Source organism: Cydia splendana, chromosome 1 (genome assembly GCF_910591565.1).
Source record: "Cydia splendana chromosome 1, ilCydSple1.2, whole genome shotgun sequence".
NCBI lineage: Eukaryota > Metazoa > Arthropoda > Insecta > Lepidoptera > Tortricidae > Cydia > Cydia splendana.
This window is the reverse complement of record NC_085960.1, coordinates 13,684,944-13,707,650: the sequence shown is the minus strand read 5'-3', so window position 1 is coordinate 13,707,650 and position 22,707 is coordinate 13,684,944. Positions and strand designations below refer to the sequence as shown.

The window sequence follows — 22,707 nt, the reverse complement described above, 5'->3', positions numbered from 1 at the left end:
GACTTATCAGATGTTTGGAGGTGAATAAATCATACTAAACAACTTTTACTATGAGGCCAACCCCCAACCGCAAAAAATCTGATTTACTCTTCCATATAAAACATCTACATCTGGGGTCTATTTCTCGTATGTTACAAGTTCACAAGTCTACAAGCTTACATTTAAAATTTCATTGTACAAGTGTGTTTTAATTCTGTTTCTCGTAGGAATGATTACTACAAGTGCTACAAGGCGGCTGTCTAAAGTTAGAAAATAGGTTTGTTTACTATGCAAAAAGGAAATGCAATGGCCATTATAAATGTTATCTTAATGTCAATGTCACTGTTATGCATCATAATCTTAATAAGAGGAAAATAAAATGGCTGACTTGTGTTTTCGGAATATACAAGCGTATAATAATACAAGTAGTAATGAAAAGCGTTTCTCAAAATTATCAATTACAAGTGTAAAATCAAACTCAGTTTCGTCAGTCACTCTATGAATGTTTACAAGCTTCAGGGTGGGTCAGTTTTTTTTTTATAATACGGGTGAATTCGTTACAAAATTATTATGTTATTGGTCATTTACTGGTTCTTTCCCAATTATAATAATTTCATAGGAATGAGTTTACTGTTTTTTTTTTTGGAGAATAAAAGCTAAATTTAAATAATATTACTGATTTTAACGAAGTGCATTCAAAACTTACACGTTTGAGATCTTAAAAATGCAATATCTTCATTTATTTATTAATCGATTTTTACCAAAAACGCATATTAGCAGTTTATAGAGACTCCTCATTATTTCGTGATAAGTTACAAGCTACAAGTATAAAGTACAGCTTTTGAGAAACGAAATTACTATTTTAGTATATAATATCTACTAGTGTTTGTCAACTTGTGAAACAAAAACACTTGTGAAAACTCTTTTATCCCCGCTCTTGTAACAATTATACATTTACGTGAAACGGAAACTTGTAAAAAATATTGAAATACAAGCGTTACCATAGATACACACATGTATTACAAGACTTGTAACGTACGAGAAATAGGCCCCTGATCTACTAAAATGTATATAATACCAAAGAGAATTTGCAATAGAGGCGGATTGTCAAAGTAAAATATGTAGTCACCAAAGAGGTAGTTACAGTGAATTTACTGCCGCCTTTCTACAGATGTTTAAAACTTTTAGAACGCCTTTTGACTTTGATCCTTACTCTTTCACAGATAGGTATGTCTTAAATTTGTCAAATATCAAAAAGTGTCGCCATCTACCCGAGACTAGACGAAAGGCCATACCTTTGCCGCCGTCGCTCGAAAAGAAGGAACCATACCTTTGACCTAGTCTCGACTAGTCTCGAGTAGATGGCGACACTTGTTGATATTTAACAAATTTTTAGACTAGAGTCTGTTCGGAAGGAGAAGAGTCGTGGAATGTATCCCCATACATTCCACAACTCTCTTCTTTCCGCACAGACTCTATCTGTGAAAGAATAAGGATCAAAATCAAATTGCGTTCTAAAAGTTTTAAACATCTGTCGAAAGATGGCAGTAAATTCACTGTGACTGCATAATTTACTTTTCACCACACCAGCTCAGAAAGGTTTACTTTGCACTTCAAAAATGAAGTTGCACTTTGCTATCAGTAATTCACATGTGAGGCAAAGTAATCAAATGCAAATTTTGAGTTGTTTTCTTATATTTGCTGGTAGAATTGACTTTTAAATGATGATTTTGGATGATAAATATTTATTAACATTCAATTGAATTTGATTTGGTTTTGATTGATATTTTACATTTAATATATGCTTCGGGTTGGTGTGGTGAAAAATTTTGTGTTTCACTCGGGGGCAAATTTTGTTTAACCCTCGTGCTTTGAAACCCTCGCAACGCTCAAGATTCCATTTTACGAACCACTCGCTACGCTCGTGGTTCAATTTTGTGATCTTTCGCTTGCTCGGGTATCAATATTAGCACGAGCGGTTAAACAACAACTTTGCCCCCTTGTAAAACAAATAACTATTGACAATAACTCTCTATACACTCTATTCTCTTTGATAATATTACCCTTAAACTAATAACGCATAGACAGATCCCCATACGGCTAACCTGCCAAAAGTGAAGCCGGAACACGATCGATGTGTGCGTGGGTGGCTCGTGTTTTACGCTCAGCAACACACACACATATATAAAAACGTGTTGCCAGTATATAGATATTTCCCTCAAAGTGGGGATTTAACAATATCCTTAACACTTGGTTATTAATAATTTGTGTGTAGATTTAATAGCAAAAGCTTTTTATGTTTATTTAAGGATTTTTTGCATTAGAGTCCTTTGTGAAATAAGGTTTAAATAAAAAAATTGATCTATTTTAACAATTTTTTATTTAAAATGTGCATGAAATTACTACATAATTTGAAATAAAATTATGAAATATTTAAAAATATATAATTTTTATATAATTACACAAGGAACTTCAATTGAGGGTATTCATTTTAGAATGTAAACGTCATGTCCCATTTTGAGGAAAAAATATTCACTACACTGGCAGCATTTATAACAAATGGCGGCTGACGAAACATTGGATTTTCGTAGTTACGATTACGTAAAAATATCACTTTAAACTCTATACTTATGCGTGAAATGTAATGTAAGTCGGTTTGTTTTTATGATATGATGCGTTGTGACACCCATTCAATGCACAAACAACCATTTTTCCTGTGTTTTTGATTTTTAAACGGGAGGTGTACACAAACCGACGTGACCTTGAGTACTGCCAGGGCCGATCGAATACGGTGACACGAGTGCGACGTGACGTCGCACTTGAAATGGCGTCACTAGGGATGTACGAACACTCGATCTATGCCTTATAAATCTATGATATTACCTATAATATAGTCCCTAGACTAAGGTTTAAAAAAACTCTCTGTATCCTTAGTATTCTAACTATGTACTTACTTAAAAAACAAGGATCCGGATGGATTAAGCAGCTTCTGCATCAAAATTGTGACGTCGGCATCGACTCGTGCTGTGCTAATGGGATATATATAGACACTTATACCCGTTCAACCTGTAATTTAGTTTTAAATATAAAGGTTTCATTAATAAATAACGCACAATAGGCAACTGCATTTATTTAATTATAATACTTACAGTGTTCTGTCTGTCACATTTTGCCAGCCTTAACAAAATGTACAATACATTACAGTATATCATTAATTAAAATAATTATAAAACTTCGTTAGATAACATTTCTTAAAGTCGAATCGAGAAACAGGCATCTTAACAAGTATTAAAATAATATTTGGTACGAAGAGATAGGTAGTTTTATTCAAAGACAACAATAAATTATGACTTATGAGAGCATCACTACTTCCCACTTCAATTTAAAAAAAAAACTTTAATCTATCTACGTACAACATTTATATTTAATTTCCTGGTAACGTTATGAAAACAAGATGTCCATTAACCTAGAGCTATTCGTTTAAGCTTAACACTGCTTATGTATAATCTTGACTACTTCGAAAGCCGAAAGGCGCAGAGCAGTAATTAATAAGATATGTGGATAGAAGAAGTCTTTTGGAGCAAGAACTGATCGCTGCACTGATGACACTTAGTTTACTTGCTCTTCTTCGGAACTGAACTCTGAAACAAACAAAAGGATGCGTTAAAAATTGTAAAGACATTTGTTAATCACTTTAACGAGGAAAGGAAGATAGTGCCCTTGCGCTTCGCTTTGCTCGTCTTGGCGGAGGTACTACCGTGCCCTCAGATCACTCTCATCGAGTAGTTCATCATACACCTGCTGGTCGAGTAAATTGACAGAGGTAAGATGTTTTATTTCTTATTTTCAGTCTTTGTAAATGGAGGCTAGTCATATTGGTATCACGGCAAACAAAAATTTCAAATAACATCCGAACGTCAGGATATCAATTGGAGCTTCATTAACCTTTTGGACGCCAATGACCGATATATCCGCACCGCAGGTCCACCGCCAAAGACCGATTAATCGGTCACAGACCACAGAGCAACATAGACCTACGTGCATATGCATAACGTTCAATTTCAGTTTTGACACTTCGGTGACGTGGCGTCCAGCTTTTGGCGTCGAAAAGGTTAACTGCAACTGAATTAAGTGGCGACAATAACGACGCTGCAACAGTAATGCAGCTACAGTAGGTACCCGAACGTCACCTTTAAATAATTAGAGTACCCCAGTAGTACTTATATGTAATGAAATTAAATTAATTGAGGTGAATCTTTTTTTGCTAGCATTAATTAGTAATACCACCAGATAAAAAAAAGATGATACCTATTAGAAATTATATATCACGTGTTATTTATTGTTTGACTTTTTTGTAAACTAGCTGGAATAACTAATTTTTATTTAAGTATTTATATTATGGATGTTATCAAATTGCGGGCATATTGTTTAGTATCACCAAAGACATATGTAACTTCGTATAAGACGAATAAAGTCTAAGGATAAAACGTGCCTCGGAATTCAAGTAAAAGTCATTCTCGAATAGATGCCGCACACACCTTTAGCCTATCCCCGGCTAGATGGCGTGATGACACCGTTTCATATTTAACAATTTTAACACATAGATATCAGTGAATGAACAGGGATCAAAATGATATAAAAGTAATAAAATCATTTATCCATATATATACATTTTTTGATAACTTTATACGTTTTCATTTTGAGTTTTAGTCGTGTGTCGATAGATGGCAGTAAATTTACAGTGACTACAAAATTTACAATGACAGGACCCCTCTATACTATCTATTCTTTTTGGTATCACGTATTTATATTTACTCGCTTCATCATACATTAACATAGATCAATTAGATCATACATACATATTTAAGTACCTATTTATATGTTACGATGAAGCGAGTTGTTTTTATCTCGGTAATGGTGTCACTAGGTAGTTACAAAGGTGGTTTACCGTCGGTCCATTTCTTGCCACGAACTCCAAAGAAGCCCATCTGCGCCTTCCTTTTCGGCCACGGCCCATTTTGCCCCAACAAAAACTTGATCTCCTGCGCTTCGTCGCTTTTCATGTCCCTTTTGCCCCTCACCGCAATGAATCTGCCTCGAAAGTTGGCTTCAAAAGGCTGCCCGGATTTCTTGCCTCTGACGCCGTAAAATTGATTCATCTTTGCCGCTCTTTTGTTTATCGCGTTGGACATGTCATCCTCCGCCGACTCGGGCATGGAGACCTCGTTTTCGTCGGACACTCGCAACCTCTCCAGTAATTCATTTAACTGGTAATCCTGCAATTGATTGTGTTGTTCCGGAATCGAGATCGGTGAGTAGTCTATTTTGCCTCTGAAATATCCAGTATCGTCGTAGAGTTCAGACGAGGAGTGAGGTGGAAAGAAAAAGGATACGGGTTGTTTTTTGCCTCGCATTCCGAGGAATCCCATGGGAGCTCGCTTGACTTCTTGATCGAAGTCGTATAGATCCTTTTTTCCTTTGACGCCGATGAAGTGGTACTGTGGTTTCCGTTTGAAGATGTCGGAGTCATCGAGGTCGGTGAACTTCTTGCCGCGCATGCCGACGAAACCCATGGGTGCGCGCTTGTCCTGCGCGCTGGCGGCGTGCTGGCTCAGCTGCACGCACGCGACGATCAGCAGACAGTACACTCTGGCCGTGTTCATGGTGGTCTGTAACAACAATGGTCAAGCATTATCAATCGTGTCTCTAAAAATACTATCCCAATTTAGCTGTTCTAAGGATAATTTATTATTCCAAAATAATCAGTATCAAATCGGTATGGCGACAGTTGTTTTAAATAGGTCGTTGAAAAAAAATATAGGTATACCTAAATAAATATAAAAAAAATCGGCCAAGTGGGTTTCATATGTACCTTCATCCGATATGAAAAAGGCATACAAGCTAAAGTTTTGTGGCACTTACAGCCATTTAATAAAAAGAGAAGTTTTTTTGGGAAAAATCTCATTCGGTCATGTACAAAACAATTTTCGTGGAAAGTATTTATTAAGCTCAATTTTTTTGTATGCCCATAAGGGTTACTTACATTTTTGCCATTTTGACTACGAAACCCTAAAAAAGCCTTTTACTACTTGTAATGTAATATTAAGTAAATAAATATGAAGTAAACAAATACATAATACAGTGAATCAAATAGTTTTGTTTTCATTGGTAAAATATTTGGATATTGGATTCATATATAACTAGGTACTTTATTTTAATATGGCTCGATGGAAAGAAACGGTCGCGTCATCATAACATTCAAGTTTCCATACCAATATTTGTCCGCCGGCCTGGAAAAACCTATTGCTGTTGCGATATATTTTAGAAGAAGATATTCTAAAAGTCCATGTTTACCTAATGACTCGGTACCTATATAATTAAACACGCGTGCGCAATTTTTACTTCCTCTATTTAATAGACAATTAAAAAGTTTAAAAACCCCCTACGTAGTTACTAATTATGTCAAAAAATGCCTTACATCAGTTTGGAAAAGAGCTGATACTCTTTAAACTGCTTGATCGATTTTTATCAATCATACCTATTATAGCTAAGAACCACCTCATCGAAACTCGCTTTCACGTAAAATAAAAATACACGTAAAATTGGCGTCAAACGTATAACACTAGCGTGACGTTACGTACGCGTTTGCGTTATGTCTATTATTGTATGGGATTTTGAACAGCGCACCAAGCGGGACGTTTTGGAAACTCAAAATCCCATACAAAATGACACTTAACGCAAACGCGTACTTTACGTCACTCTATCGAATGAAATGTACATTAGGGGTACAGTAAGTAAGTAGTAGTTCATCTAATTTCAACGAACAAATTTTGTCTCAGCATCACAAGTAAAGGAGCTTCTTAAAGCGCGGTGCGTCGTCGCGAATGGGTGCATTACATTTGTTATAATTACTTTTCATATATTATAGTTTGTTATATCGTTATTTTGAATAACGTAATAAATGGCATACTACCGTAATACCTAATTAACGGTATACATAATGTTATAATTGGTATACTGGTCATAAAGTATATTTACACTTGGTTTAATATACATTGCCATAATTATTACATACTCTAAAGTATATTATTTATTATAACAAGTGACATCACATAATTATTTTTGTGGCATAATAGTTGCATGACATAAATGGGTTAGGTTAGGTTGGAACTGCGACTCCGCACAAACGAATAACTACCTATTAAAAGGAGGGTTAGGTTAGGTTAGAACTTTGACCCTCCGTAGAATAAAATACCTATCAAAAAAGTGGTTTAGGTTAGGTTTGAACTGCGAGCCCCGCAGAATCGAAAACCGTGAAAAAAATGGTTAGGTTAGGTTAGAACTGCGACCTCCCTAGAATAAAATAGCTAGCAAAAGAAGTACGCCTGCGTACTACTTTAAAAAAATATGTAAATATTTTATTGTCTTATTATTGAATGAAATATGACAATAAATGCTATACAATATATGTATTTATACTTGATAAAATTGTATGAAGTATTACGTTATACAAAAATATAATATAACAAATGTCATTATAATATATGTCTATATACTATTTATAAATTATATTACAATAGGCATTATAGCAATGACAGTTTAGATGAAATCACAATATAATAAAGGAAACGTATAATAAAAATTACATTATAACATAAAATACTATATAAAATGGCGTTATAACAAATGTATGATAGATTTTTTATAATTATATTAAGCATTACACACCCGTCGCGAATAAATGACGTTTGTCTAATCAAATAAGCAATGTGGCGAAGTGTACACCGGCCCCGGGGGGCCGACGCACGACCGAACACACTCTAACGAATACCCGTAGGCTAAGACTACTGTCTAACTGTACTGTCCAACGGCTCGATTCGGAAAATGAATTAGATTTCTACTAGACTTCAACAAGTTACGATACGGATAATTGAAAGATATTTGTAAGATAGATATGTCAAATTTGACGTTTCGGCGATTCTGGAGGTCCTCTTGAACGATTTCGATAAGTTATGACTTAGATATCCAAGTCACATCTAGTCGATATCTAATGTAGATCTAGTTGATCTCTAAATCGTGTCAAGATCTTGTGATTATCTCGAAATCCGAATAGGCCTGCAAGTCAGTATGTGCGTACTAAGAATAATTAAATGCTGCTATGTGCTATTTTAATTATGTATCATGGTATTTTTGTGTCCTTACTTAAATATATACTTAAGCTTCGACCATCGGTATCAAATCGCAACCTAAGTAGGTAGGTAGGTACTTATAGATATGTATTTATCTTGTAGTCTAAAAATATGACGTAGGAGAATTTAGTCGTAAACTTTGGCCAGTGGGCATTAATATAGTTTATCGCAGACCCTATGCCGTTTATTGGGGTCCGCGGTTAAATTCGTTATCTCAATGTCACAGGCTAATAAGGGTTAACTGTTTAATTACTTAATTAATATTCCTATTTTATTGGTTATTCCAAGAATTTATAGATATAAAAAGAGCTTGTAATTTAAATTTTACATAAAACTTTTCAATTTATTTATTTAAATTTGACTCAACCTTTCCATTTCAATGCTGATTTAATATCAATATACCGACTAATTTCAGGCAACAGCTGCTCTTAATTGCTGACATCGAGTGACATCTCGTATATATGTCGCAGTCAAAAGTGTGAACTGGTCAAAAGAACTTTTAACCGACAAAAACAGGCAAAACTGCTTTTGACTGAGCATGTTGGTCAAAAGTCGTTTTACCTGAAAATCATTGGTTAATAATAATTGTGACTGTTACTATCAGTCAAAAGTACTCGCAGAAATAGGTAGGTTAGGGTTATTATTTTTTTTGCTACGTCCTAAAAACGAAACTGTTCCCAGAGATAGGTAGGTTAGGGTTATTTTCTTTTTGCTACGCCCTAAAAACGAAACTGCTGCCAGAAATAGGTATGATTTTCAGGTAAAACTACTTTTGACCAACATGCTCAGTGAAAAGCAGTTTTGCCTGTTTTTGTCGGTTAAAAGTTCTTTTGACCAGTTCACACTTTTGACTGCAACATATATATATTTTAAAAATTCGACACTCTTTCAGTCATATTTCCATTTTGTTAAGATATATAAGTAATTATATTAATAAGTTATAATTATATTACTGACGTTTCCGGTTGAAGATATGTCACTTTTGACACTGACATATCATATCCATAACAAATCCAGATCAAATTCATAACCTGTTATTAATATCAGAATACGCCTCATGATCGCTATGTGCACGACTGGTGCTGCCCTCATTTTGGCGGACTTTCTACGTTAAATCTTATGGAGTAAAATTAGTTCAAGCGGCTGCCGCTAGTACTAATCTCGGACATTCCATAAGATTACCTGTGTTTGTGACGATCAGCGCCACTTCCCCCTCCACCGACTTCGCACCTTCCCAATAGGTATAATCTAGTTTAAACATCACATCATCAAACATCAATTCGCCATGTACACAGAAATGTTGGTCAAACTTAAACCTTATAAGGTTTACATACTTAAACATTATACTTTTATAAAGCAAAGCTTGTTACATTATTTATCGACCCCCGCTCCGGGTCGTTCCTAGCGCAGAGGTTGTCCATCGCGGTTCAACGCGGTAACGCAGCATGTGTGATGGGCACCTTTGCGCCGGGGGCGATGCAGGGTGGGTTATTTGATTAGTTTTTATAGGTTAGTTTAGGTTAAGTTGTAATTTATAGTTTTAGAGGTTAGTGATAATTTATTTCTTAGTTCTTAAGTGAAATTAATGTTTATCCTATGTATGTAATTGTCATGTAAAAATAAGTTTTTGGCAAAAATTTCATTTTTCGTACAAGCTTTTATCGCTGACTGTACTTTTCTTACGACAGACAACTAATACTCATCGAGACAATTCTAAAAACCCCTAACACAATTAGGTTGCGTTGTTTCATCACAGAGTTCCCATGGCCACCTCCTGTCTCCATCATCAGATCAGTTCGACAGTACCATATTATTGTATTGTCAAACTACATACAGCTGCCAATTTTCATGACGCTACGATCCTTGGAAGATGGTTAAATTAGTTACCTTAGATTCCATTACAGTTAATAGTTACATACAGGTCGACCTAATAAAAGCTTGTTAATACATTTTTTGGGGGTTATTTATTTCGTTTCTATCCGTGAGTAGTGAGTTCCTGTAATTGGCTTTGTATTGTTACCCAATTTATAATGTTTCTATAGCTCTTGGTAAGTACTCCTTAAACTAAATAAATAATAATGTACCTAATATAATACAACTGAACATGAGTCACTATCCCTACGTATAATAGGTATATATTGTATTGGGTATATATGTATAACACAGGACTTAATCTCGTATATGTAATTAAGTTTTGAAATGTTACCTCCGTCGTTTCGAGGATTTCTTCTCCGAGACCACGGGGACAACGCCGTCCTCTAAAACTTAATTATACACGACTATGTCTCGTGTTAGATAATGTGTAAAAATCGTGAAAATTTAAATATATAGGTAGGTATAGGTATATAATATATCATGTAGGTATCAACTTAAGGATGACTCACGTTAGACCGGGCCGGCCCGTGTCCGGGCCGGAGCTTCCGGCGCTTGCTTTTCTATGACATGACAGGTGGTCACGTGATGCTTTCCATAGCAAACGATGCGCCGGAAGCTCCGGCCCGGACACGGCCCGGTCTAACGTGAGTCATCCTTTAATTGAAAAGAGACGAAAAATTAAACAGTTCAGTTTCTGAAAAAGCCGTCAGAAATGCTCTGCTCATGTCCGTTATCTCACAAAACAGACTAGCAACTTATTCAAATGTGGCTACAATATAGCCGGCGTAAATGACATCGGTAGTTATGGTTATTGCACGCTTATGTACATTGCTCTTGCTTTGTGATTAAGTAAAAGGAATATATTTATTATTTTAGGACATACTTATTTAAAACACTTAAGCCCTTGCTACACGGTCGCCGACAAGCCTTCTAACCGTCTGACCTTAGTCTGTCCTTGGTCAGTTTTGGTCAAATTTTGTTGGAAACAACTGTCTACACGGTCCGGGACGGACCAAGGCCACGCGGTCTGAAGGCTTGTCGGCGACCGTGTAGCAAGGGCTTTAATGTATAGAATGTTTATCTAAATGTTAATTGTTAGCCAATTTAAGCAGGTCGATATGAACTTAGAAATTCATGCCTATTTGATCTCATCATTCGCCCATGCATTTCGCTACTACATATATAACATTACCTACATATTTGTGAAAAAAATAATACAGAATTTTAAAGTTCGAAAGCCCTCAAGGTGGAACTTATGTGGTTGCATTATTTACAAACGAATGCAATCGCATCCCTTAAAACTTATATTTTATTAATAAATAATACCTATACACTTATACTTAATATCTTTTTCTTGGAAGTCAAATCGAATATTGCAGAGTTAAAAGATTTAAATAGAATATGAAACCGACTGAATATTAATTATAGCTAAAAGATTTTCGTAAAAGTTTAAAGTTATAATTATCTTGCAAGGTATCATCGACTTTAGAAAGGTTAATTAATCGGGTGTTAATCAAGTTGTTTTATGTTCTACGAAGTAATTGTTTGTTAAAGTGATGTCTTAAGCAGACGGTGTACATTCACAAACTTGAATCGTCGAGTATTTAGGGTTTAGGTACTCTATAATAATCATTAAACAATTCTTAGGAAAAGCATAGAACAATCTTTGGTTGATCGTCACCGATGAAGACGGAACCCTTTGAACACCTATGAATTGATTAAATATTAACTCGATACTAACTTGGATTACTTTGATTGCTGATATAGTACCTAAGCATTAAAAAAAACACAATTTTTGGGTATGTAAAAATATTTAAAAAAAAATAATTATTTATTGTTCTACTGAGGTAGAAATGAGCTCAAGTGTACTTTTATAATGGTTCAGACTAACCGTCACATGTCAACATAAATACAAAAAAAAACTTCTGCCATACGTCTATGACGCTGTTTTACCCCTGACGAGGGCTGACGGCTCATTAGCGAGCCCCCCTCTCTCTTTTTCCCACACACAAAGTCATAAGTGTGTTCCCCTCGCACACCACTCAGGTACACTGCTGTCTCTTGTTTAATTATTTTTTAATTCTAGGTTGTGCCTTGACTGGGAGCGTGGCGTTGTGCAAACTGAAACCTAGAAGTCTCTTTCTAACAACTACATACTTGACTCGAACGCAAAATAACGTATTATAAGGTGGGGCATAGTCAATTCCTGTAAAAATGTCCAATAATATTTAGTTATTTTTGATGAAAGTACATAGTAAGTAAAGTAAAAAAATGGAAGTGTAAATGCGCAGCGCGCCGGTGGCGTGACCACAGCCTAAAGTTCAAAGGTAGCTTTTAGGTCAAAGTCAAGAGTTTACAGCATTTTTTGTTTAATTATTACTTACCTACGTATTTCTGACTGAAATAACCAAATACTAGCTACCTCTACCTAAAACTCAGTAACTAATAAACACAGCCAAAACAACCGAATTAACAATGAACAGATGTCAACTTAATTTAGATAAAACCAACATAATGCAAAATTATTTTTTGTAGGAAAATGTGCAGTTAATGGGTATTTAAAATTCCTTATAAAATTTGACGTTTTTCCGATGAGCAGCCATAATTTATAGCCAAAAAAGAAATTCTTATAAAAATGTTAAGTCCCGAGAGGCAGCACGGAAGAACTCGAAATGGATTCACCTAAATCCATTAAAGGGATTTAACTTGTAGTGAAAAAAAAACTGGGCAAAAACACGTCGGGCTATGCTTATTATTTCTTATTTTAAACCAAACAAACGTGCTGTGATGTTTCAAAAATGCAATTTAACCCACATCGCGCCACGGCACTTTTGTTTTGTCGCGCGACGTTAACGACAATGCAATATGTCGACCCGTACTATCGCGCGGTGTCGGAGCACTTACGGCCATTCATGATAAATAAATTTGTGGCACCGGCCATTGTCAAGCGATAAGCGATCGATGTATTTAGTTCTGTCCAACGTATAGCTTTTGAAAATATTTGTAGGTGGAAGCATTTTTAATGCACCTTAAATGAAGGTTTATGATACAATTTTCGAATAATGGAGTTTTTTCATATTTTATGTAGTAGTCTTTTTTTTATGTACACTGTACAACAATAATATTTATTAATATAAATTAATAATATGACGTTTCTTCAAACAAAAACGTCATTTTTGACACTGACACATCTAATCCATATCGTTTCTAGATCTATTAATCGACGTATCTTAAAGTTCGAACCGGGCAGATACTTGCAGAAATTATGCAATAGTTTTGAATTAGTTAGGTCCTGTTTGATACCGGTGCGAGTGATTTGAGTAAATGTTTGTCCTTTTTCGGTCTTTATGTAGGTACAGTTGCAAACAGGTCAGCAAATCTAGAATAAACAATAGCGTAGTACCTAGAGTACAAAAGGGAGCCAGTTCTCAACTCGAAGTGTGGCAAATGCGGTTGCATCTAATGCACGAGTGGCGCCGTTAAAGGTGTTAGTCGAAACAATCACCGCATTTGTACTTCTGCCAAATAATTGGAGAGACGTAAAGCTGTTTAAAGGTCGATCCGCTAACGCGACCATGAAAAGGCGTTTACTTAAATAAAACTTTTTAAATCAGTGTGGTTTTATGAATAGGAAATATTATAATCACGCTAGAGTTATCACTTGGTCTTCATACACTACGAGTATTCGGGTCAAACACAAACCTGTGTTCGCGTCTTTCCTGTGGACATACACAAAAGTTAAGCGCTATAAAGATTAATTTTCTTATTTAACCTTTATCCACGTGAAAAGGTACTCCTTTTATTTAGAGAACTATGATAAAATCATTACCTACACAAGCTGTTAACTATTGCCCACAGGAGATAAAAATGTACAGTTCGCGCGAACACACTAGTTTTCTCTCCTGTGGGCAATAGTTAACAGCTTGTGGGCATGTAGGTAATGATTTTATCATAGTTCTCTAAATAAAAGGATATTTTCACGTGGATAAGGGTTAAATAAGAAAATTAACCTTTATAGCCCTTAACTTTTGTGTATGTCTACAGGAAAGACGCGAACATAGTTTTCTATTATACGATATCTAATATTTTTGATAAATGAAACAATTTGGTTTAGATTTAGTTCCTTCCGCGCAAATTGTATAAAGGAGTAATGAACGAAAATAAAATTTGGTCGCCGGCGGGCGGAGTAACCGAATGTTTTATGGATTTAGATAACATCATGTATTAGGTAGATAACAAAATGAAAGTTTTTTTTTCAACGATAGCTTCAATAGATCGCTAAAACCGAAAATATCATTGACTGAACATTTAGTAGGATTTGCATTTTAATCCCACACATAAATAGGTGTCTGTACTTAAACGACTGATATGAGATTTAGTTGTTTCTAAAACTGATAATCAAACTTCGGACTTCCTACTAATCCTAGTTTCAGACATGTTACTTTTAGATAATACCTACAACACAAGACAATAGAAATGGAACTAAGAACATGTATACAAAGGAATGTACTTGGTCTCTAAAAGTATAATAATGACTTACAAATAGAAAATAAAATACTTATATCAGGTACCTGTACCTCATGTTGAAGTATGTTAATATAATCGATCATTTTTGTAATACCTATAATGCTTTAAATACCATAAAGATATCCAATCTTTGTAGTGTTAAATAACACTACACGGAATAATAACCATCTAATGCAAGGACCTCATTGTTTAACATGTTGTGTGTTTTCATAGTCAGGTTTCATATTATTTTAAAATTTTGCAGTTGGTTTTCCCATATTTTCCATTTAACTGCATCGTGTTCAGCCGGCGTATTATGGGTGGCTTTATCCATCTTTATCCACGTTATAAAATAACTGTCACTTTATAACACCGTGGGATAGAAAGTGACGGAAACCGTTTTATCACGCTGTCACGTAGACAAGAACGACCATCATATCCGTACTGATTGTGTTTCCTAGTTTAAAAAAGTGATTAATAACGTTCGCAGATTAAACATGTTGGTAAATTGCAAGACCATTTTATAAATGTACCTATTTTCTGTGTTTACTTGACAGTTGTTTGCATTTAATTCTATATTTTTTTACAATAATTATAGTTACACGCCAATTACACAATTAGAAAATTTCATGCGTTGAATTCTAAGAAAATAGGTACGTACCTATCTAATAAAAGAATCTGCGAAATAAGTTAATTAGACGTTTGCTCTGAATGGCTTCTTTGACGCAGGTGAGGTGAGAGGCAATTTGCCAGCTCACGTGCCTCGTGATTGTCATTTTGTTAAAAGCATATTATTCGTGAAAATATGACAAAAGAACGACAACGTTATCGAACAGACACTAATTTAATGAATTACCTATGAATTTAAATGACTAACATCGATTCGAAAATAACTTGCGAAGGCAAATATTTTAAATTTGTTTTTTTATTAAGTTCACCTGTTAAACAATATATTGTAAAACCGTAGGTAATTATGTTTTATTTTTAGACAACACTTCATTCATCCTTTTTTCATAAAATTTCGTATGGTGCCAATCGTTAATTACTTAATTTAATTGTTTCCTGACAATACGGCGGGTTCTTAAGAAAACAGAGTGAGGATACAACTTATTGAATTTCCTGCTTTTTAACTCAACTTCCAATTCATTACAGTATTCAATAGACTTCAATTTCCCTAGTTTTATTTTATGATTTAATTTAAATTAAAAACAAGATTAGTCAAATAACAAGATATGACTTGTTATGTATTGTTTCGAGCAGGTGATGGGAGTAGAAGTGAAACACCTTATGTGTGATAGTATAAGAACGTATATTCTCTAAATGCCTGCCTATATATACACATTACGTTGCGCTGACACAAGCAATATGCGTTTATGTCGCAGTAAACCAAAGCGTTACTGCTAAACACTAAAACTGGCTAATCGCCATATTACATTAGCTACAGTTTAGACTACTTAAGTCGCTTATAGATAGGTAGGTTTACCTACAGCAACTAACTTACTTTTAAACTATAATTGTAACAAATAAATACATAATCTAGCATAAAAATAGTACCTCTATAAAAATTAAAACATTCAAAAAATACTAAATCACAGTAAGGATAATAAAAAGTAAGTAGTAGAAGCGCTGGTGGCCTAGCGGTAAGAGCGTGCGACTTGCAATCCGGAGGTCGCGGGTTCAAACCCCGGCTCGTACCAATGAGTTTTTCGGAACTTATGTACGAAATATCATTTGATATTTACCAGTCGCTTTTCGGTGAAGGAAAACATCGTGAGGAAACCGGACTAATCCCAATAAGGCCTAGTTTCCCCTCTGGGTTGGAAGGTCAGATGGCAGTCGCTTTCGTAAAAACTAGTGCCTACGTCAAATCATGGGATTAGTTGTCAAGCGGACCCCAGGCTCCCATGAGCCGTGGCAAAATGCCGGGATAACGCGAGGAAGAAGAAGAGGAAGAAAAAGAGAAATTAACCTGGTTTCCAAAAAATCATAATATAATGCTCAAATAAATTGCTAATCCTTAGATGCGTACAACGCTTAGGTAATATCTTTAATTATTTTCCAATTTGTAAACAATTACTCACCGTTAATTTGACAAACAAGGATTCCACGTCTGAATTTCGATTTAAAAACCTAACGGGTATATTTGTACAAAGTCCGTCCGAAATCGTGACAGGCATATTTCGACATGATACACTCTGCAGTGCCCGTACTCGTGTTGCGTGATTGAAACTTAAATATTGCGTTGCATTCGGCCAACAGACAGCCAGCGTATAGCGTCGGCGTCGTCGGCGAGTCGGCCTCGGCAAGTAAACGCAGGATTTCCAATAAATATCGCTTTTTAGAGTAGGTACCGTACCTCAAAAGAAAAAAAATAGAACCCCTTATAATTAGGTCACTCGTGCATCTGTCTGTACGTCTCTTTGTCTTTCTATCTGACATAGCCAATTTGCTCTGAAACTACTGAACCGATTGAGTTGAAATTTGATAGACATATGTAGGAAAGTCGGTGAAGACGAACGTTTAACGTAAATTAGTTAAATTTAACCTTGGCTGCCATTTTTGGGGGTTATTAGAAAATCTAACAAAAAGTTTTGCAAATTACATATATCTTGTGGCAATAGACGAAATTGATGAAAATGAATCCAAATTCTTCCCAGGTGGCTTACCAAAGATGAATCAAAACATTTTGTTGCGTATCAATAATAATCAATATTCTAATCATACGTTAGAATGTTAGACTTCTAACGACAAAGACTCAACTCGCAGGTATCTCTATTCACAACTAATCACTCTATCTTAAAGGGTATAGAAACAAAATAATTAGTAAAACAAAAACGTCGAAATGAGCTTTTTCTAAAAGAAAGTTAAAACAATAGGACGCCTGGCTAGAGAATACAACTTACAACTCCTCGCTGTTTTCATCTCAAAGCTACGAGTATGCTTAACCTGGATAAAACTGCTGAGAAGTAGTTAGCCATTTATAACAGATCTATTCAAACTTTTACTTTTTAGGATTTGCTATTAAAATAATATGGCAAGAGGTTACATATTAGCATAAAAAAAGCTATGGCAAAGCTGTAATCTATAATATAATAATAATTTCTACAGGAGAGTCCGTTTCTACAGGAGAGTCCGTTTCTACACAGGGAGGTAGTACCAGGATAGATCTGCGCTAAATCTATCCACTGAGGTTCCAATGCAGACATTTATAAGGTTATGGCTCATTGTGGAAATGGCACCGCTTAAGCGGTTTGGGTATTAAGGAAATACGACGATAAAGTGGCATACGACCACGGCCTATCCTCTGAATAAATAAAATAATAAAAAAATTGAAAATTATATTACGTTGTATTTATTTATTTAAAAAAATGATATGATGAATAACATCCTCCTGTATGATAATTTCAGATAAGAATTCTATCTTGTTTCATACTTTTTAGAGCGCGATTTGCAGTAGTCGGGTTTTAGTTTTTGAACTTATTTTTTATTTAATTAATTTTGAGGTCATGATTTCGTTACTATTTGAAATCACTTCATATTACTTTTGCGAGGGCGTCCTCAGTGCAGAAATGCACGCAGAGCGCCGCATATATCGGGCTACGCCTGACTTCTTTGGCATGGAGGCTTCGGAACGCGTACAGCGTGGCTCGTACGTCGGGCTACGCCCGACTCTTTTAGTATGAGGGCGCCGAAAGCGCCCGGCTTTGAAACGCGTACAGCGTGCCTCGTACGTCGGGCTACGCGCGACTCCTTTAGTATGAGGGCGCCGGAGGCGCCCGGCCTTGGAACGCGTACACGTACAGCGAGCCTCGTACGTCGGGCTACGCCCGACCCTTTTAGTATGAGGGCGCCCGACTTTGGAACGCGTACAGCGTGCCTCGTACGTCGGGCTACGCCCGACTCTTTTAGTATGAAGGCGCCCGGCTCTGGAACTCGTAGCGAGCCTCGTACGTCGGGCTACGCCCGACTGTTTAAGTATGAGGGCGCCGAAGGCGCCCGGCTTTGGAACCCGTACAGCGAGCCTCGTACGTCGGACTACGCCCGACTCTTTTAGTATGAAGGCGCCGAAGGCGCCCGGCTTTGGAAAGCGTACAGCGCGCCACGTACATCGGGCTACGCCTGACCCTTTTAATGTGGGGGCGCCTTTTGGACCGAGTCCGTTGCGTCACATAGGTACGTTTGAGTATGTTTCGCCTGACCACTGCGAAGGCGTTTTTTTTGTTTAGCAATATTTTACGAGGTGAATATACTAAGCAACTTTTACTATGGGACCAAACCCAATCTTGTAAAAAAATTGGCTGTTTCATACATTTTGGGCATTTTGGCTGATCTGGACTTCTATACCTATTCACGTTATAAACTATTGCAGGTCATTAAAAAAACACCATGTATACAGGGTGATTCAGGAGACGTGAGCAGGACTAACACTGCGCATATCGTTAATTATAAGCAACTGTTTCGTATCAGTATTAGTGAGGTTAACGTTAATTTTCTAGTCATGTTGCAAAAAAAAGTTATTGATTTTTTTACGACATGCATGGTCACCCTTAAATTAGAATACTAATCTACCGATATTCTGTGTCAAATTGAATGTCATTACTGTCATCACGGTCTGGATACTTTTGAAAACTCGTATCTCACTCAAGTTTGATTGTTTATTTTCTTCATAATCAAAATGCCATTACGGTTAAAGAGGTTTTATGTTTATTAATTAGGTCCTGTAGGGTGACCATGATTGTTGAGAATTAAATTCGCCCTCACCATAAAGTTAAAAAATAGGAAAAAGTGTGGTTGTTTCTCTTAAATACGACGGTGATCGATCGATTACTGAGTGTGCAGGATTAGTCCTGCTCACGTCTCATGAATCATCCTGTATTGCGGCCAAGCAAATTTATTTAGCAAAAACCTTTTTGTATCGCCGTAGTCGCGTAAGCGTAACACGCGGGTCGCGGATAGAATCCAGAGCACTTGTAGATTCGTAGTTCTAATTACCTACCCGATAAATTAATGTATTATCGGGTGCATGCAAGCAAAGCCGGGTGCAAAAGCTAACATTATGTATATATTTGAAAAGTGCTAATTGAGCTCTTTCAAATGATATACAACACGTCATCATTACTTATTTTTATTTTTTTGGTTCGTGACTTTATGACCTCTAGAGGCCGCCGTGTTCATTTTTTGTGACGTCATATAGCCTATAACCAGCGGACGATTAAGACGATTCGAATGACACATAGTTTGGCAAATTTCAATGAGTACTTTAGAAGTTATGAGAGAACAGATGAACATACATACATACCCACATACATACCGGTCAAAATCATAACCCTCCTTTTGCGTTGCCGTAGTCGGGTAAAAAGAATAAACGACGTGTTGCCCTGTACTTCATGGTAGTTTTAATAATGTCAGTAGTTTTCATGTTAAGGTAGGCAGATATTTATCGTTTACACTTGGGTATGTATATACAGGGTGATTCAGGAGACGTGAGCAGGACTAACACTGCGCATTTAGTAAATTATAAGCAACTGTTTCGTATCAGTATTAGTGAGGTTAACGTTAATTAGTCGTGTTGAAAAAAAAAAGTTATTAATTTATTTACGACATGCATGGTCACCCTAAAATTAGAATACTAAACTACCGATATTCTGTGTCAAATTGAATGTCATCACTGTCATCACGGTCTGGTTACTTTTGAAAACTCGTATCTCACCAAGTTTGACAGTTTATTTTCTTCGTAATCAAAATGCTGTCATTACGGTTAAAGAGGTTTTATGTTTATTAATTAAGTCTTGTAGGGTGACCAAGATTCTAGAGAATTAAATTTGCACTCACAAAAATTAAAAAATAGGAAAAAGTGTGGTTGTTTCACCGAAAAACGACGGTGATCAATCAATTATCAGTTACTGAGTGTGCAGGATTAGTCCTGCTCACGTCTCATGAATCATCCTGTATATAGGTCCATGTTCTATTTTGTTAATCGGTCTATTTTGCCAGGAAATTTGTAAAAAATGATTAAGTAGGTACCTATACTGCACTGAGTGATACTCACTGATTATGAGCACTAAAGCTCTGCGACTCACTAAAATACGTAAAAATATAATACGTACAGTCGTTTAGAAAACGGTTAAAAAAATAGTTGATATTCGATATAGTGTCGCATAGGTACAAAACATTAGGTTAATCCCGTATTTACCTACAATCCATCCTACATTAATCCTTACCTTACCTTTAACGGCTTTAACGATTTCGATGAAATTGCTATATAGGGGTTTTCTTGGCGATAAATCGATCTAGCTAGGTCTTATCTCTGGGAAAACGCACACTTTTGTGTTTTTATGTTTTCCGAGCAAAGCTCGGTCTCCCAGGTATTTAATATTAAGGGTCACAGGAACCCGCCGCCAAAAAGCCGCTCCCATACAATCGAAGTTACGCACTCATTTTAAAAAGACACCCTTAAATTACATGTGGTATGAACATTTACGTAACATATATATTATAATATATATTATGTCGGGTTATTACTATAGTTAATTAGTCTAGTACTAGTTTCGTTGCAAAAAAATATTATAAGTATAAAGAATATAGAAGAATAATGTATCGTTGTTCTTATTATGGAACGAGTATTTAAACCTGTATTCGCACTGGTGTGTGCACCAGTACACGATAAACATTGTTAGTGTAAGATAGTAATACATTACATCTATCCATCATATCAGATTATCCCTTTTCGCGTAAAAAAAAGACAAGTCTGACAGTTTCGGCGCTTTTGATAGCTACGAACATTATTAAGTTATCAGCATATTAAAATTGATAGTATCTACATACCTACAACGCCAATTAGTATCAAAGTTTAGTTATTTTTCTCAAGCTATATTAGGCAGATATATGTATTAGCTACTCAAATGTAAATGCCTCTAAAATATCTAGGTATATAGATACCATTTATTCGTCAAGAGTCACCCTACTGCACATGCCGGACGCGCTTTTTGTGGGGATATCACCCAGTATCCTGCACTACTCAGAGTATAGTCTATTCAGATTTCTGGCCAATTTTCTACTGCAGTACGTGTGAATGCAAAATGTATCCACCCTTACAACGATTCCTAATATACTTAAGACAAAACATGTACCTAATGAAATTAATCTTAGGGTATAGATATACTTTCATTTCTCATGCTCTGAAAGAGGGTCATTGTTATTCTAAAAGGTGTGCAGAAAATTATACGTTTCTGCACTAGAGCATTTTTACGTTCCAAGTAAGATTTTTTTATTTTTTTTAAGATAAGCAATTTAAATTCAGTTTTAAAAGGATTTGTTATATAATATCCATGCTGATATTTAACTCCCAATTCCATAAATAACGATAATTTTGCCTAAATGTTTAATTAAAAGTAGGTACCCTCAAAAAATACTGTAAAAATATATGTAATTAGTCATGTTTAAAAAAACACATGCATTTTACTTTCCTCGTATTCGAAATGAAAAGTAGAATGCTTAACTCGGGTTAAAGGCATTATTTCAGCCTCGGACTATTCGCTCTCACTGCGTTCGAGCGCCAAACTACCGTGGCAGAAACGAGTGCCTTTCATCCCTTGGTTAACTATCTACTATTTTTTTTTAAGCCATATCCCATGGCAAGAGATCAGAGATTTCCTGCCCGATACATCTGTGGACTAATAGACCAATTCAAACGTACACTGACATCAGAATGATATGTCAATCATGTTATTTATTTAATTACACGCCAACACGAGCGAAATACACGACAACTAAATAAAATGATTATAAATATAATTCTGGTGTCAGTGTTCCTACGTTGAAATTATCCTGTAACGTAGTCTATTGAATGCCTATTAATTTACGGTAAAAGTGAATTCGAAGGAGGGTACATCGCTATGATCAATGATGTCTGGTACCTAAATATGTACTTTTGATTTTTTAATTATTATTTTGCCGGTTTTTAATTATTGTTTACATTTATTCCGTGAGAATAAAAATCAGACTTTGCAACAGTACCTACCGAAATATCGGAAACCCATTAGAAAAAATATACAAAATATATATCCCATTTTAACAGTAGTTATAATTCTATTACCCAGAATAAAAATTGTTCCTGTTATAAATTCCGTACCTGAGAGGCATAACACTGTAAGTCCAT

The 22,707-nt window shown here is 35.7% G+C and overlaps 1 protein-coding gene across 1 annotated transcript in view; it reads right to left on the bottom strand.

The window, feature by feature from the left end:
• Nucleotides 1–3,097: 3,097 nt before the first annotated feature.
• Nucleotides 3,098–22,707, bottom strand: part of LOC134796038 (tachykinins) — a 90,982-nt gene continuing 71,372 nt past the window's right edge. Inside the window, exons 2-3 of the mRNA XM_063767964.1 lie at nt 4,928–5,648; nt 3,098–3,620 (exon numbers count right to left, since the gene is read on the bottom strand). Of these exons, the coding sequence (XP_063624034.1) occupies nt 3,589–3,620; nt 4,928–5,642 (747 nt within the window). The 5' untranslated portion in view covers nt 5,643–5,648 and the 3' untranslated portion in view covers nt 3,098–3,588. The remainder of the gene's footprint in view (nt 3,621–4,927; nt 5,649–22,707) is intronic.